The 16,947-nt window shown below is 48.0% G+C and overlaps 1 protein-coding gene across 2 annotated transcripts in view; it reads right to left on the bottom strand.

The window, feature by feature from the left end:
- WDHD1 (WD repeat and HMG-box DNA binding protein 1) overlaps positions 1-16,896 on the bottom strand; it is a 43,634-nt gene extending 26,738 nt beyond the window's left edge. Inside the window, exons 1-9 of one of the 2 annotated variants that reach the window (XM_044436928.1) lie at positions 16,871-16,896; positions 14,925-15,010; positions 13,635-13,746; positions 11,195-11,346; positions 7,054-7,165; positions 5,395-5,445; positions 3,298-3,393; positions 1,605-1,697; positions 275-381 (exon numbers count right to left, since the gene is read on the bottom strand). In XM_044436928.1, the coding sequence (XP_044292863.1) occupies positions 275-381; positions 1,605-1,697; positions 3,298-3,393; positions 5,395-5,445; positions 7,054-7,165; positions 11,195-11,346; positions 13,635-13,746; positions 14,925-15,001 (800 nt within the window). In that variant the 5' untranslated portion in view covers positions 15,002-15,010; positions 16,871-16,896. Of the gene's footprint in view, positions 1-274; positions 382-1,604; positions 1,698-3,297; positions 3,394-5,394; positions 5,446-7,053; positions 7,166-11,194; positions 11,347-13,634; positions 13,747-14,924; positions 15,011-16,429; positions 16,655-16,870 lie in introns of those variants that run through there. The other variant, XM_044436927.1, reaches the window with a different exon arrangement.
- Between the last annotated feature and the right edge of the window lie 51 nt (positions 16,897-16,947).

Below are 16,947 nucleotides of genomic sequence, written 5' to 3'. Positions count from 1 at the left end.
GCCAGCTGGCTGGCAGAGAGAGACAAATTATGCCCACGCACGACCAGCATGCACAGGGGTGGAAACAAACCACCGTGCCTTATTTTCACCACCCTAATTGTGCAGACAAGCTGAACGACTGGTCCCAAGGGACCCAACGAGCTTTGCAACCCAGTGGGGATTTCGGACCTGTGGAACCCAAAAAGGCTCAATTTCTCAGTTATGCAACTCACAAGTTATGCTCCAAGGTGAAAATCCTTCTGTGCAAAGATATAGAATGAAAACAAATAAGCACCTCTCCAGACACTCCTGGGTGTCCACATTCCAAATGACGATACAGCCACCGACACTTCCAGCTGCCACGTACTGCCCACACGGAGACCAGGCCACAACGCTGAGGGGCTAGTTGGGGGTGAAAAAAGGTTGCATTGCAAGTTATAGAACATCCTGAATAATTTCGCTTTTAAGTTTGGTGACAAACCACCATGCTCAAGATGAATCGTTTGTGGAAAAGCAAAGATGGACACAGGAATATGCCAGGCTGTTCCGCTTCCTTCCATTTATACAAGGTTAGCTTTGCACTTTAAATATGTCATTTATAGAAATGTGAGCACTGGGAAACTATTTCTAACTGACACAGGCACTGCTTGGTTCTTTAAATCCAGCCATCTGAAAGAATATTAATATCACAATCCAGAATACTGGCTATTCCCAACAGAATGGCGACTACAGGTCACAGTGCTTTTAGTTTACTTTAGAGGAGAGACGGTCCACTTGGAGCACATGATCTATCAGTATCTATTTACAAATATCGCACTGCCCTTATAATCTACGATGCAACCGCACTTGGAATACCTTGCACAGCTCTAGTCACTGCCCCTACAAAGTACAAACCAGAGCTAGAAAAAGTGCAGAACTGTTCAAAAGGCTGGGGCAACTCCCCTGTGAGGAAAGGATACACGATCCGGAAAGTGAGGGGAGACTTGACAGAGCCACGCAAGATTATACACGGCTGAAGAAAGGGAAGAGGGTGGAGATATTTTTCTCCCTCTCCCCTAGTACTTCAACCCAGTTGGGCCATTCCATGAAGCTGACTGGTGGGAGATCCAGGACAGATCAAAGGAGGGACCGCTACACACAGCACAGAGTTAAACTGTGGAATTCAATGCCGTGGGAAGTGATGACAGATGCTGATCTGCAAGGAGACTGGGCAAATTCTTGGGGAAGGAGGCTATCAGGGGCCACTAGTCCTGATAGCCATGCGCTACTCCCAGCATCAGAGGCAGCATGCCTAGAAGGCCGCTGATGCACCCATGTGCCACTGTGGGAACCAGATGATGGACCAGAAGGCAGCACTGCCCAATTTTGCGTCAGATCACCAGACAGCCACCACACGGCAAGATGACGCAACTTCAACTGCTCCAGCCAATCGCTGCTCTTTGCATTCAGCTCTCTCTCACATGTACCACCCTCTCCGGGCAGGGAGACTCCCCATTTAAGGACGGCATCTACTGTTAGCAAGACAAAACAAACCGGCTACTCTTCCTTGACGTGGGAGGACAGCGCTCTCGCTTCTGTAAGTACAAGTCAAGCAGGAGCCAACGGGAGCATCTAAGGAGACCCACCTGTGCAATGGAGTGATCTGACAGATCCAGCCAATGTTCCCAGGTTTCTCTCCGGTACAGCCGAACGGCTTTCTCTACCGGAATGGCTAGCAGCTATTCAGGGGAAGAAAAGAGATTCCATGGTAAGCGTCTGATTTTCTAAAAAAAGGCTTTCAGAACTAGTTCTGGTTTTGTTGACGGATTACTGCTGCTGCTTCATTTTATTCAAGTTAAGCATTCAGAGGAAATGCATCAAGGGGGTTCTGCAGAAGTCAATGAGGCAATGAGGAAGGCTGAAAGAGCCTGGTCAGAGGTAACAGGGAACGACAATCCAGGCACCTGCGGCTTTGCCAGTCTGGATCGGGCAGACTGAGCATCCAGCATCAATCATTCCATTGGCCACAGTCAGCCTGAGTGGGCACTGCCATCTGGCAGGCAAGGCGAGTGGCGTTTTCCCAACTCTGAAGAGGTGGGTGGAGATTCTCTAATGCAGCGATCCCCATCATACCTTGAGTTCCAAAACTGTTAGGAATGCTGGGGGGGAGGGGGCGGGGGGATGTCAGGCATCTCACTCAGATAGTTGGAAGAGCCTCGACTACGCAAGGCCAAACTGGCCATCAAGCAACCACACGCCACCAGCCTCTTCTTCTCCAAAGCAGGAAGTGCATGCTAGAGCAGGAAAGGAGGGTGCTCAGCACCTTCCAGCAGGGGTGCCCAACTGGCCACTCCCTCCTCTGGCCCTCCCCTCAAGATGTCTTCAAAACAGCAGTGTCCACCCTGGGATTCTTCCCAGTGGCCCCGTCACCATGGATCAGGGCCGGCAACCGTAGTGCTTGGCTGGGCCAGGCAAAAAAGAATACACCCGTTGACTGCCCAAACCCCACCCCAGCCACCAGTTCAAAGGATCAGCACTCCAGCTGCCCTTCCAGGGACATGCTCTGACAGGAACTGACAAGGGTGGAAGGTAACAGACAGTGAGATGAAGCTGTGGATGCTGCTTCCTTGTGGGAGGCATCTGAATCCACAGGTCTAGGGGAATGATCAAGGGTCCAGCCCTCATCCTTGGTGACCTGCGCAGAGATCCTCTCGGGGCCACCCTAAGGCAGAGTCCTGTCGCCCCACCTCCAGAGGCCTCATGGGCATCAGGTTAACTATCAGAGGCCTCTGGTGTTTAGGAAATGACAGAAGGGGTTCTGCATCCGGGGAAGGCAAGTCAGAGGGAGAGGTTCCTTGGCCACGTCATGTTACCCCTTCGCCAAACCTGCGTAACTGAGAGGGCACGGGGATGGAAACACAGACGTGGTGGAGGCCCCATCGGTGAAGGTGTTTAAGGGAAGACTGGACAGCCACGTGTTGCCGATCACATGAACGGAACCGGCTGGAACAGGGGGTCAGACCAGATGGCCCAGGAGACCCCCCAATTCCCTTTTTTCTGTTTCTAAGGCAACCATGCCCTCATGGGACTGACACCCTCCCCCCGCCATTAACCGTGAGCAGGTCTCTTCTGTTGTTTCACTGAGGTCGGCAGAACATGCTACCAGCCACCTGCCGTTTCCATTCATGCAACGGCAACCGGCACCAGGAGAGAGGGCCTGGCAGAGGACGGGAGTGCGGAAAATGGGAGCATGCGGCCCTTTCTTCAACAGCTGCTTTTCCAAACCTGACTGCTCACCCACAGGAGGTTTAGACCACAGACAGAAAACTGCCGTGTTACCTTTCCGCTTTTCGGTTGCCAGGAGAGTCTGCATATTGATTTTGCACTGACCACGTCATTGCACCTCTGCAGCAGCAGCCAGCTCATCTCGCAAGTCTAGAATGAAAGTGCATCAACAAATGTATTGCTTTAAACTAGTCTGAAATACGTGGAGTTTTCCAAGCGGGGCCAGCAAACCCTTTGGCTCGAGCTGAGTGCTGGAAACCCCGGGACTCCTTGGAAGCCGATTGGCATTCCCTCCATGAGAAAGCCAGTGTTTGCTGGAAAGACAGGCAGCTCGCCCACAGCTGCCCACCTCCGCAGATGACGCATTCACAAAAGTAGGGCTCAAAAAACAATCCAGGGCGAATTCATTCAGAGACAAGTCCCATGCGCAAGCCCCACAAGTTGAATACATGTTTACACAGAAGCATGTTCTGCAACCTGGCCATGCTGGGGGTCACACGCCTTTTTCTGGGTCCTGTGTGTTTTATGAGTTCTGCACTGGAACATACAGCTGCATTAATATATTTCTGTGCAAAAATACATCTGTGGGGATTCAAAGAGTGCACGGCTGGTTTTCTGCTGATAACATTCCTCCATTGGTGACCTAAACTGAGAGCACCTGTTTCCATGCAGGGGAAGAACAGCCAATCCCGTTTCATTGCTACAAACCAGATGCATGTTTTTATCCCTGCTTGACTCTGAGCCATTCATTTAAAAATAGGTACGCCGAACCTTGACTGGGAACACCTAATTAAATTCACCATGCGCTAGCGATTCCATCCATATCTGCACCGTAGATCTCACACACTTGAGTGTTCAAGTGGTATCAGAAATATTTTCCTTTGGGGACCAGACATAAATGTGGTCCAGCAAGGGAAAGGCAACCAACACTAACGAGTTGCATGGAGAACCATTTTGTCGCTTTCGCCAAGTGTGTCTGAAAAACGTGCAAACAGGATTGGTGCGAAAAATGACACTGGAAGCAGCCATCATTTTATTTCAAACAACGGTTGTTAGAAATTGTATATTTCAATTTGAATGACCTGGTAGATAACCTCCATTCCCCTTCATGGCCGATGCAGTGAGAAGCACTCTGGCTTGCTTGTGAGGCTGGAAACTCAACCTCGTCCAGGGGGAAAGGGGGGGGGGTTTGGTGAGCAGGGAGGGAAGAGCACTGGGAGGAGTCTTGAGGGGCCAAAATACAAGTGAGCCTGAGCCAGTTCCCCTTCCCTCCCCTTCCAAGAAGCTTTCAGAGATACAAAAATGCCTGTCTAGCAAAAATCAAAACAAAACAGGGAGGGAAAACAGAAAAGTGAAGATGATCTCTGCTCCTTCTCCTGTCCTGCATATGATGATTGTAAGCCTCCAAAATTACCATCTTCAGAGGTGCAGACAATAGGATTGTGGCTTAACAATGCAGGACATAACTTAGTAACAGCTGCATGATTAGTAATAGGGCAAAAATAGAAATCTATTGAAATGCGTACAGAAAGAGACTGGGTTGAAAAATTTTGGGACTATTAATTATGGACAAAATAATGCAAAGAGAAAAAAGAAACAGCTATATAGAAGACTGGTAGTCTGTGGAAAAGATCTGTGAACCAGGGCAAGCTAAAAATGTGAGAACTTAGAAACACTTAAGAACATAAGAAGCACTTTGCTGGATCAAACCAAGGGTGCATCTCGTCTTGGCATTCTGTACACACCGTGCAGGGCTGTCCATGGGAAACAAAGAAGTAAAACAGGAGTGCAACGGCACGAGCACATTTGCACTGGCTCCCTCAAAAGGCACTGCCTTCTGCTTTCACTTAGCACTGAACCAATCAAAATAAAAACGGCCATCAAGGAATATCATTTTTTAAAAAAATTGTACAGCAGGAGAAAAAGTTCTCTTTAGAGCTTCCCAGATTATCTGTTACTTGAAACATCAGCAGAACAATAGGTTACAAAAACCCCCACCAGGAGTTGGCATTTCCAAGAGCACACAACTCTTGGTACATGGGCAATGCTAGCTGGTATGAATTCAGTGCTGAGATGGGAAATTAAAAGCTATGTAAGTCTCGCTTACAGTAAAATTCTAGGTTTAATTAGCTCTATATTGTGGCATTTTACCTGCTCTGAAATGTTCCACACTCTGACAAAACCATCACAGCTTGCTGATGCCTGCACAAGGGAACATTAAAGAGTCATTAGCCTTTAGCCAGCTAACTCCTAGTGCATTAAAATTAAAATTTAAAACAGCATGGGGATCACAAGTCCTTTATGCTTATAAAGTGGCGGACAATACTGGTCCCGAAATGAACCCCTCTGGCCAAGAGGAAACCTAATTAGCGGCCAAGGCAAGCTTTCCTGCAAGGTGACCTGAAGTGAATCTGAGATGGACCTTATTGCGCTAAGCCTTTGGCCCGCCTAGTGGAGCACTGCTGATGCTCACCGGCAGCGGCTGCCTGAGAGTTTCAGGAAAACACTTTTGAGAAGTTCTGCAGGCAAAACAGGGGCTCTGTCACTAAGCTACTGCCCTTCCCAAGACACGCAAGAGCCTTTGCTACCTTTTTGTGCTCTGGAGATTCATTTTGCCTCAACAGCAGCTCAAAAACACGGACATCTTTCACTATTTGGTTCAATAAAACACATCTTTCCTCTCACAAGGTTATGCCATGGTACACCTTCTGGTCTTTAAGGAGCATAACTTCCTCTTTAGGTACAATCCACACCTACTCCTTGAAACTCTGCAGACCTGTCTTGATACCAGGAGGCAGGTGGTTGTTTTGCTGCTGAAGAGGGCTGTTCTCTTCAGATGGCAAAACAAATACACTCCAACTGTAGAAAGAGGGAGTGCATGGCCTCCAAAAGGCTGTATTTAAGCAACGTTCTAGAATACAAGTTTTCTGAAGCTGTCTGGCATACAAAAAAGGCAGTATACCTGGAGAAAAGACTCACAGGATTCCACTCAGTGATGCCACAGCTGTCGTCCCAAACACAACCACACCAATTATCTTTACATTAAAAATACCCAGGGTGAAATCACAATTTCCTGGTAGAGTTATGCTGCGTTCCTTGAATACTGGGAAATTGCACTAGCTGGGAGAATATCAAAAGCATCAACTATATTCACCTTTCACCCAAAAGCTATCTGCTCAAACACATATAGAATTCTCCTCCAAGCCTTCAAAACTGCTGCTGAATTTATCAAAAGTATATATTTAAAGCAGGCAATTGTTGGGTTAACTCTGGATTTTTTAGCCCCTAGATGACCCAGAGTTCCAGGTTTGGACATTGCAACAACCTACGAACAGGCTGGAATTTGTATTTTGGAGAGCTGCCTGGAATTGTGTTAAAAAATCCTTAAACCTCATCTCATCTCAGAATTACAATACCACAAAGAAAGAGAATTGCTATTAAACTGCTTTGACAACACAATCTGATGAGCATTACTACTGAATTCAATGGGACTTATTCTGTGGTAACTGCATAAAAGTTTACAGCCCAGGTCTGTAACTTATTTTTCAGTGTTACGACTTGTTAGCATTTTATTGAGGAATGACATCTTAAAATACAAATAAATAAATGAAAATGTTTTCCTCATGTAAGAAACATGAGATCACGGAATCAGGCCGAAGTAACAGCTGGAATTGACTGACTGCAGAGGGAGCATGCCCAAGGAAACACCAGGCGGACCTTACACCCAGCATGGGAGTCGTACGCGTTTAGAATCATGGCACAAACCATTATGTGAGCAATAAGAAGGAAGTCCAGATGAAAACACATTACCAGAAATATGTCCCTTGGATCAAACGCCACACTTAAAACAGGCGCCTCATGTCCTCGAAAAGTCTTTTGCTGGCTGCTGTCAGTCACCTCCACCATTTTCACTGTAAAGTCACTAAAGATAATAACAGTGCAGTCAGAAATTGTGCAATTTGTTTAAAGTTGGCATCCACATTTTCTGGAAGTCAGTGAACACTGTATTTCCTCCATTTAAAAATAATTTTAATTGTGATTCTGTAGCACTCTGCTCAGGTACACTTACGAAACCATGTACAATTATCCTACCAAAATACAAATGGAGTAGAAAAGAAAAGGGCACAGAAGTTTGTCTCTGATGAGCCTCTGCAGTTTACACATTTCTTTACCTTAGCTACATTTAAGACACATCATATCAGCATGCCTTATCACCGCAGATCAATATAAACCATTAAACATTTACAAGTATCTTTTCTGCATGGACACGCAAAATGATTTACAATGAATTGATCCCAAAGTTCTAATCAAGTTAGAACCACCTCAAACACCACAAACACCAGCTACAACTACTCAGAAAATGAGCAACAGTTAAAAGAGTAACAGTAAAAGCCAGCTGAACTAAGACTCTGTCTAAAGATCATGGAATCATAGAGGGCCACTGGTTTAAGCCTCTGCGCAATGCAGGTCTCCAAGTTAAACCATCCTTCTCAAATGTTGTTCTGAAACTCAGTAAAGTATTGGCTCATGTTATACATATTCTACACTTCTATACATCTGGAGAACTGCAAGTAAGTGCAAGGGGGCTTCATACAAGCAGAACAGCTCTGCATACGTCCGCTCTATGGATGTAACAGCGGTGGGGGCTTAACGTGTCCGCGTAGAAGGAGGAGGGACAGAAGAAGGTTAACACCTGTCCCTCCTTCTGGTTCTGCCCCCAGCCAGAGGGTGCCAGGTAGTCTTGTCAACCGCCCCTCGGGCCTGACGGTGCTGCTGCTCAATGCCAGGTCGGTCCACAATAAATCTTCCCTCATCCATGACTTGATCGTGGATGAGGGGGCCGACCTGGCCTGCATAACGGAGACCTGGGCGGGAGAGGGGGGATGTCGCCCTCTCTCAAATGTGCCCGCCTGGGTATCTGGTTCAGCACTGTTCACGCCCAGAGGGGAGGGGAGGGGAGGGGAGGGGGGGTCGCTTTGGTTTACCGAGCCTCCATCTCCCTCACAGGACTTCCGGTCCCCTCGAGGCCAGGGCTGGAGCGCCTCTACTTGGTGTTGGGCGACCGAGACAGACTGGGGATTCTGTTGGTGTACCGTGCACCCTTCTGCCCAACAGTCTCCCTGCCTGAGCTGACGGAGACCGTCTCGGACCTGGGGTTGAGGACCCCCAGGATGTTGGCCCTGGGGGACTTCAATTTCCAGGCCGAGGAGGTTCTAACAGGGGCAGCTCAGGACTTCATGGCCTCCATGACGGCCATGGGGCTGTCTCAACATGTCTCCGGCCCAACCCATGAACGTGGACACACTCTGGACCTGGTTTTCTCGACGGGGCAGGAAGAGGGTGGTCTGAGGGTGAGGAATTTATGTTTGACACCCCTGTCATGGTCAGATCACTTCCTGGTGAGGTTTGTGCTCGAGAGCGGCCTCTCCCTCTGTAAGGGTGCGGACCAGATTGTGTGGGTCCGCCCCCGGAGCCGGGTGGATTCCTGAAGGCCCTGGGGAAGTTTCTGGCTGACAAGACTGGTGCTCCTGTCGAGGCTCTAGTCGAACTGTGGAACGGGGAGATGAGCAGGGCTGTGGACACGATCACTCCTAAGCGTCCTCTCCCGCCAGGCAGAGCCCACTTGTCCCCCTGGTATACACCTGAATTGCGGGCGATGAAGCAGGCTGGGAGACGGCTAGAGTGTAGGTGGAGGAGATCACGGGATGAATCTGACCGAACACACTTGAGAGCCCATTATCGGGCCTATGCTGTGGCGGTGAGGGCAGCGAAAAAGAATTTCTTTTCTGTTTCCATTGCCTCCTCAAAATGCCGTCTGGCGGAGCTTTTTCGAGTGGTGCAAGGCCTGGTTCATCCAGGTCCTAAGAAAGATCTGGTTCCTCCCTCGAAGGCCCGCTGCGACGACTTTGCCAAGCATTTCAGGGAGAAAATCGCTCAGATTCGTCACGAGCTAGACTCTACTAGTGACTCAGAGGTTTCTGGGGAGACACCAATGCTGCCATCTGGTCCAGAATTATTGGATGAATTTCAGTTATTGCGGCCCGATGATGTGGACAAGGTGCTTGGACGAGTACGTCCCACCACTTGCCTATTGGACCCTTGCCCGTCTTGGTTAATAAATAATTCCAAGCACGGGATTGGGACCTGGATCTTGGAAGTGGTTAACGCTTCTCTGAGGGAGGGTCGGGTGCCTGCCCTTTAAAGGAGGCGGTAGTCCGACCGGTCCTGAAGAAAGCGTCACTGGATCCAGAGATGGCCACTAACTATAGACCAGTGGCCAACATCCCATTTCTGGGCAAGGTGTTGGAGCAGGTGGTTGTGGGACAACTCCAAGCACTCTTGGATGAAACTGATTATCTGGACCCATTTCAGTCCGGATTCAGACCCGGGTGCGGTACTGAATCTGCCTTGGTCGCCCTGTACGATGACCTGTGCAGGGAGAAGGACAGCGGGAGTGCGTCCCTGTTGGTTCTTCTGGACCTCTCAGTGGCTTTCGATACCATCGACCATGGTGTCCTTCTGGATAGGCTGGTGGGATTGGGGGTCGGAGGCACTGCTTTGCAGTGGTTCCGCTCCTACCTCAATAACCGATTCCAGAAGGTGGTGCTGGGGGACTAAGGCTCTGTGCCATGGCAGCGATGCCATGGAGTACCGCAGGGGTCCATTTTGTCCCCTTTGCTGTTTAACATCTACATGAAACCGCTGGGAGAGGTCATCAGGAGGTGTGGGCTGCGGAATCATCAGTACGCTGATGATACCTAGCTCTACCTCTCATTTTCCACCAATCCAGGTGAGGCAGTGGCTGTGCTGAACCGGTGCCTGGCTGAGGTAATGGGCTGGATGAGGGCCAATAAACTGAAGCTCAATCCAGACAAGACGGAGGTCCTGTTGGTTGGTGGATTGGGCTTCGGAGAGGGTGAATTGAACCTTGTCCTGAATGGGGTTGCACTCCCTCTTAGGGACAAGGTCCGCAGCTTGGGAGTGCTCCTTGACCCAGAGCTTTCACTGGAAGCTCAGGTGACAGCAGTGGCGAGGAGCGCTTTCCTCCAGCTTCGGCTGATTAATCAGCTGCGCCCCTACCTGGAGTACGACTGTCTGGCGACAGTGACACATGCGCTGGTGACTTCCCGCCTTTACTTCTGTAACGTGCTCTACGTGGGGCTACCTTTGAAGACGGTCCGGATACTTCAATTGGTTCAAAATAGAGCTGCCAGGTTGCTGACGGGGACTGGGCATTATGTTCATATGACTCCAGTCCTCCATCAGCTTCACTGGCTTCCCATTGAAGTCCGGGCCAAATTCAAGGTGTTGGTGATGACCTATAAAGCCCTAAACGGCTTGGGTCCTGGCTACCTGAAGGAGCGCTTACGTCCATATACGCCCGCCCGCCCCTTGAGATCTGCGGGAGAGGCCCTTCTCTGGGAACCCTCCGTGAAGGAAATTAGGAGGGTAAGTACTCGGAGGAGGGCTTTCTCTGTGGTGGCGCCCAATCTACGGAATGCGCTCCCCAGAGAGGTCCGCCTGGTGCCGTCGTTATTTGTTTTTCGGCGCCAGGCCAAGACCTTTTTATTCAAACGTCATTTTAATTGCTAATATTATTTGCTTAATTCTTCGCCCAGGGCGACTTATTTTATAATGTTAATGTGTTTTATATTTTTAGTGTTTTATATTTTACTGATGTTTTGTAAGCCGCCCCGAGGCTTCGGAGAATGGGGCGGCATAGAAATTTTTAAATAAATAAATAAATACCCCCTCCGCCAGTCTTTCTCAAGGGAACAGTCAATTACACCTTGGAATCCACCCAACACTCGGTCAGTGAATGAATGAGCAGATTACATAACAGCATCTGTGTTGTTTAAAAGACTGTTTCTCTCCAAGCAGCTAGTATGCACCAAAATCCATGAAGGAAGAGTTTGTGCATTTCCCCCCCGATACTTCCGGATCAAATTACCTGGATCCAGCAGCTACTCTGGTCCCATCGGCATTGAAAACCACGTGGTTTGCATTCATGGTGAAGCGTGTCAGGATACCATCTGGAGTGCCCTCTGGGAACGTATGGATCTGGACAGCGTTGTTAGATGCTGCAGTAATCAGCCTTCCATTCTACAGATAAAGTAACATGAGGGATTAGGCGAGGGAAGGATCATCCACTAACCCAAGTGGGAGAACCTCTTTCTAAATAATCATGCAATGGGACACACTGGAGATACGAAGCCATGCACGTACTGATCAGGTTACGGCACTTCCAGGTAAATTCACAAGCACAGTTTAATACACATGCCTGAAATAAAAGATGAGATGTTGGCCCATTTAGGGCATGAACATAAGACCTCCTGGCTTTGCTTGAGAAGACACAGAATTCTTTGGAGTCCCAGCTCCGAATTCTTGTGATTTTGGAGGTGAGACTCTGCAGGCTGAGCTTCCACTCTGCTGCCTTGCAACCATACGGAAAAAACCTTGCTGAATGCCTGCCCCAAGGTCTTGGAAGAGAGAAAACGTGGCATGCAGGGAGAGGGGAGGAGGGTGGGACTGTTAACTTGTGACTATTCCTGTTAGCATCCAGGTTCCTTCCTTGGCTTTCTTCCCGAATTGTAGGACATGGAACAATCAACTTAAACTACAGCACACCAGGTGCAGGCTGGACACAAGGAAGGACTTTGTGAGGGTGAGGGAAATATGACAGTGGAACCAGCTGCCAAGAGAGGTTGTGTGCTCTTCCACACTAGAGGCATTCAAGAAGAAAAGAGACAGTTATCTGAATGGGATGGTGCAACTGGCGTCCTGCAACAGCCGAGGGCTGGACTTGATGGCATTCTAGGCTCCCTTCGACCCAACTATTCTATGATTCCTTCCCTGCCATAGCACCAAACAGCCATGCAGAGAAAATACCTGGCAAAGAGCACACCATAGTTTGCTGCCAGTGCACCTCATTCCAGGCATAGGATGCAAAGAAGCCTCTGAGTTCACAGGTTTGTGGCATGGAGGCCACAGAGCATAGGGATGTACCCTCAGAGGCTGACTTGGTCAAAGAAGGCGATCAAATCCTAATGGCGTCGCTTTAACTTACCATAAGCAGAAGGGGGCAGACTTTTTCCAGGTTTCCTCAAAGAAAATATTCTGCAGAACTGCAGCCTGAGCATTTATCTTAACAAAAGGTAACCTTGCGATGATGTGAGTTGTGTTAAGGTTTGAAGCAAGGATCCGGCTAAAATGTTTGGTAAATATTGCACTGCAGCATGAATATTGGTTCCAAAAGGAGCTGAATATTGCTTCAGAAAAGAATTTGTAACATGAATACTGTATCTGCCCTATTTCTGTTCCACTTTTGCATTCAAGCAGGATGGTCAATGTGGAGGAAATAATTATGCTTGTATAAATAAACATTCTACTAAATTTAGACATTTCTGCCATTTATTCATGATAACACTGAAGATGGAATGATACAAATTAAATAAGCAATACCTGCTCTGTGAACTTTATACACTGCAGCCTTACGTTCCAACGGAGCAAAACTCAGAGAATCAAGATTCAATACTTCCTGATGGTTAGGATCCATAGGGCATGGAATGGGCTTCCTCGGGAGGTGGTTGAAGCCCCATTGGTGAGGGTGTTTAAGGATAAGCTAGGCATGCACGTGGCAGGCATGTCATGAGCAGAGCCAGCTAGAGCCAAGGGTCAGGCTAGATGGCCTGGGAGACCCCTTCTGACTTGCTCTATGTTTCTAAACCCACAAAAAAGTTACTCATCGATACATTTTACTAGTCCAACTAGCCACATACCCAGGTGGTTGTTCTGCCTTTTGTAGCTGACGCTATTACTTCTACACAACTCAATAATCAAAGGTCTTTCGGCAGTGTACAAGAATTCATAAAATACAATAACACGCAGCAACGATCAAAAGCCCAGTTTTTAAACAATTTAAACAATGAAGGTGTGTCAATACATTAAGGCCAGTGAAACCAGATTGGCCTGGAGGGCAGTCTTAACCTGGTGCTGAAAGGACAGGAGGGTTAGTCTCAGATGGGCATCTGCAGCGAGCCTGCCCCATAATTAGGGGCTGCCACAGGAAAGGCCCTCTGCTTTTGGCCACCAGCCAAGCCGCCCTAGAGGTGGCACTCAGAGGAAGGCCTCCAATGTTAAGCATCGTACATTGCTTATCTTCCCAAGGGATCAGGTGAGTTCCTCAGACCTGATAACCTGTGCAGAACGAGCCTGCGGTTATCCAAAGTTGCCAAGCTCTAAACTAACATGACACACAGCTGTGCAAATGAGAATCTCGTACCTAATACACAGGCCTATTCAACCGTTACCAGCAAGTGCTGCAGATGCATAGAAAGAACCAGGTCATCTCCTAGGCGCCAAGGCACACATACTGATGTTAACTGTGATACCTTGAGAGCAAATGAGTAGGCCTTTTCTCCCACGTTAATTGACTTGGGATCGTCATCATCCAAGCTCTCCCAGATCCTGACGTCTCCATCACTGCCACAAGTTACAATGCAGCTATTCAAAGAAAAAACAACATTACGCAAGCATGTACGAAACCAAGCCAACATTGCTCATTCTATGCATAAATATTCACAGAGTTTCATAAACAGTACAGTACCTAAACGTCACATTCCTCAAAAGGTGTATGTATTGGTGACAACAGTCATTCAGGCTAACATTTTACAAGGTGGAACTGCCTTAAGATGGTGTTTGGGTGATTGCAAACTTAAAGATCACAGAGATCAAAACAGAACATTGGGAAAGAGCTGGTCTCTTCAGCACATGCGAATCAAAACTACTATACCAAGAAGACAATGCTGAAGTTCTTTAAAGGCACAATCCTACGCCTGTTAAGACAGAAAAAAGGATTCTAACTCCCAGCATAGCTGGCTGGGTTTTGCTGGAATTTGCAGATCTTTCTTTCTGTCTGAACAGGTACAAGGTTGAGTCCCAAATCTATTACTGACTCTGCTACACTGGAAAGTGACACTGTGCTGAAATCGACTTTTGTGATGTTCAACCTCTGCCATTTTGTGAAAGAGCAGATACCTCCTGCTGCTAGACTTTGCATTCGTCAACGGTGGTCACCATAATAGTTTGTCCTCCTGCCTTTTCGTTATCTTTATCCCTGGTTCAGAAGAACAAAGTGGAACCTGCAAGCTTCCACACAGAGTGACTAGCAGCTCTACTTACCTGTAGTTCAAGTTTGTGAAATTACACTACCTTCATATTTAGTCACACTAATAGCCCACCTTTTCACATAAAGGTAGCCAAAATAGCCAACACACAGTAAAATCTACCCCACCCTGTGAATGAGACATGAAACACTCAGTTGATAACTTTTTGTTGAAGGGGGAAATTGACTGCCATACGATTATGCTGTTTGCTGGCATATCCAACAGTAGATGGTCATTTGTATGCAAACACTAGCACCGGAGCACCGTGGCACTTTAAACATAAGACAAAAACACTTTGCACAGGAAATTCTGTGAATTCCACCAAATTCCTGCCATGCAGATTAAGTATATGGAATGTTCACACAACTTTTAAAAAGGTATATTGATACATCAACATTTTGGGATCTTACCCTGGAAGAACAGGCCTTCACAGCATAACCTAAGCATGTATACTCAGAAGGAAGTCCCACTGAGCTCATGATTTGATCACAGTTACATATGGACTCAATCACTTACCTTCCAGTGTCATCAAAGCAGACATCTGTGAGACCTTCCGTGTGCCCATATCGCATTGGTTTTTGTGATGGAGACATTTTCTCGATCTGTATTACAAAATTTAACAGGGGTTAGCAATTCAAGTGAATGGAAAAATACAGCCAAAATCAAAGTTAATGTATTATTTAAGGAATAATACTCTATTTTAATAGACTTTTTCAAGGTGTTTAACTGCAAAATTGCCAGATCATAAAAGAGCAAAGTCTGCTCATATCCATTTCCGACTGAACTGTAGCTAGAAAAGTGGAAGAACCATTAAAACTGTTAACCAACACCAGTAATATCTGCTTACTCTTATACTGTAATAGTCACTCTAATAAGACCAAATTTACATTTATGTTCAAAATATATTATTTATATAACAGCATCAAGCTGCATGGCACTTTACAGAGTAAATACAGACAAAAGACAAGACTCCCTTCCTGGAGGGAATGATCATTTTAATTTTATATTATTATGTTTGTAACTCAGTGTATTTTTGTATTTAATGGTAATTTATTATGTTCTATTGTATTTCAATGTATTTTATTGTGTTGTAAGCCGCTCCGATTTTTCGGCAAGGGGCGGCATAGAAATGTTATCATCATCATCATCTCTGGAGAAGAAATGCAAGAGGGGTGCCTGAGTTTTTGCAAATACTTAGGGCCTGTTTATTCATTGCATTTTAAAATGAGGGATGAGAACATGTGGCTCTCCAGGCATTGCTGGATTCCAGCCCCCATCAGCCTCATCCTGCATAGCCGATCAACATGGATGACAGGCGTTGTAGTCCAACATGAGTCCATCTGGAGGGCTTCAAGTCCAGCACCCCAGTTTAGACCTTCAAGTTTTACAAACTGCTGTGCATGTTTTTGGATCTTTACACTGCTTCTTGCTTTTATCTTGGCTACTAGTTTGGTTTTATTTTGCTTTAATCTTATGGCTTCAGATTATGTCGCACTGCATTACTGTATTTTATAATTTCAGGCTTTATCTTGTGAACAACCCAGAGAGCTTCAGCTAACAGGGGGTATAGAAATGTAACAAATAAATAAAATTTAAAGAAATGCAACAAATTGGGGTTTGCAAGCACCAGACCCAACAAGCCAGTTCATCCTGCTTCTTCCCAAAAGGAGGATGAAGGGAATTCCAGTTTGCGCTCACATAATGAATGAAGTAAGTGGAGCCAAATGCCATGACCCACGTAAGAAAGACGAAGCTGCAATGCCATCTTTTTTAAACAGACACAAAATACAGTAAATACAAAATTACTGTATTTCCCTCTGTCTTTCCTTAGTGCGTGGGTGGACAGAGAATGGCTGCTGGCAGCAGGCCTGGGAGCTCTCATGCAGCTGGGGAAGGAGTACCGCTCATTCCCCCCTTCCCCATTAGTGCAGCACAAGAGGAGGAGCAGCATTCTGGGTGTGGACGATGGGCACCGTAGTCCAGCTCTGAAGCGTGCTGGGTTGGGGGGGTTGGGGTCTTACCAGAGGCAGGCCGCTAAGTGTCATAGCTCAACGCCCAGAAGCACAGAGCTCCGGATGATGGCCACTGCAGTCCAGCACACTTGGGGGACGGACCGGATGGGGCATGGGTGCTGTAGTGCAGCATAACTAAAGGGGCGCAAACGGGGGGGAGGGGGGGACGTGCTGCAGAGCAGGACAGAGGGGCGTCCCGGCCGGGGGAGGGGCTGCCACTGCAGTCCAGCAGTACGGGCAGGCGCCACGCTGGGGGGTCGCGGATGATGGGGCCTGCAACCCCCCGCGGGCGCCTGTCTGGGGAAGGCCTCTTGAGTCCCCCACGGTAGCCGATGCGGCCGCAGCCTGCGAAGGCAAGCGCCGCCGAGGGGGCGAAAAGCCCCCCGCCTACCGACCCCCCGCTCTCCCCCCGCCCCCGGCGCGGACGAGCCCCCCGCCAGGCCTCCTCACCGCCGCCGGCGCCGCCGCGCTCGCCCCGCCGCCTTCGAGGCTTCCCGCGCTCTCCGCCGAGGCGAGGCGGGGCGGGC

The sequence above is a fragment of the Varanus komodoensis genome, unplaced genomic scaffold, assembly GCF_004798865.1.
Source record: "Varanus komodoensis strain SLA01 unplaced genomic scaffold, ASM479886v1 scaffold3, whole genome shotgun sequence".
Taxonomy (NCBI): Eukaryota; Metazoa; Chordata; class Lepidosauria; order Squamata; family Varanidae; genus Varanus; species Varanus komodoensis.
The sequence above is the reverse complement of the archived record's forward strand: the minus strand, read 5'-3'. Positions and strand labels throughout refer to the sequence as shown.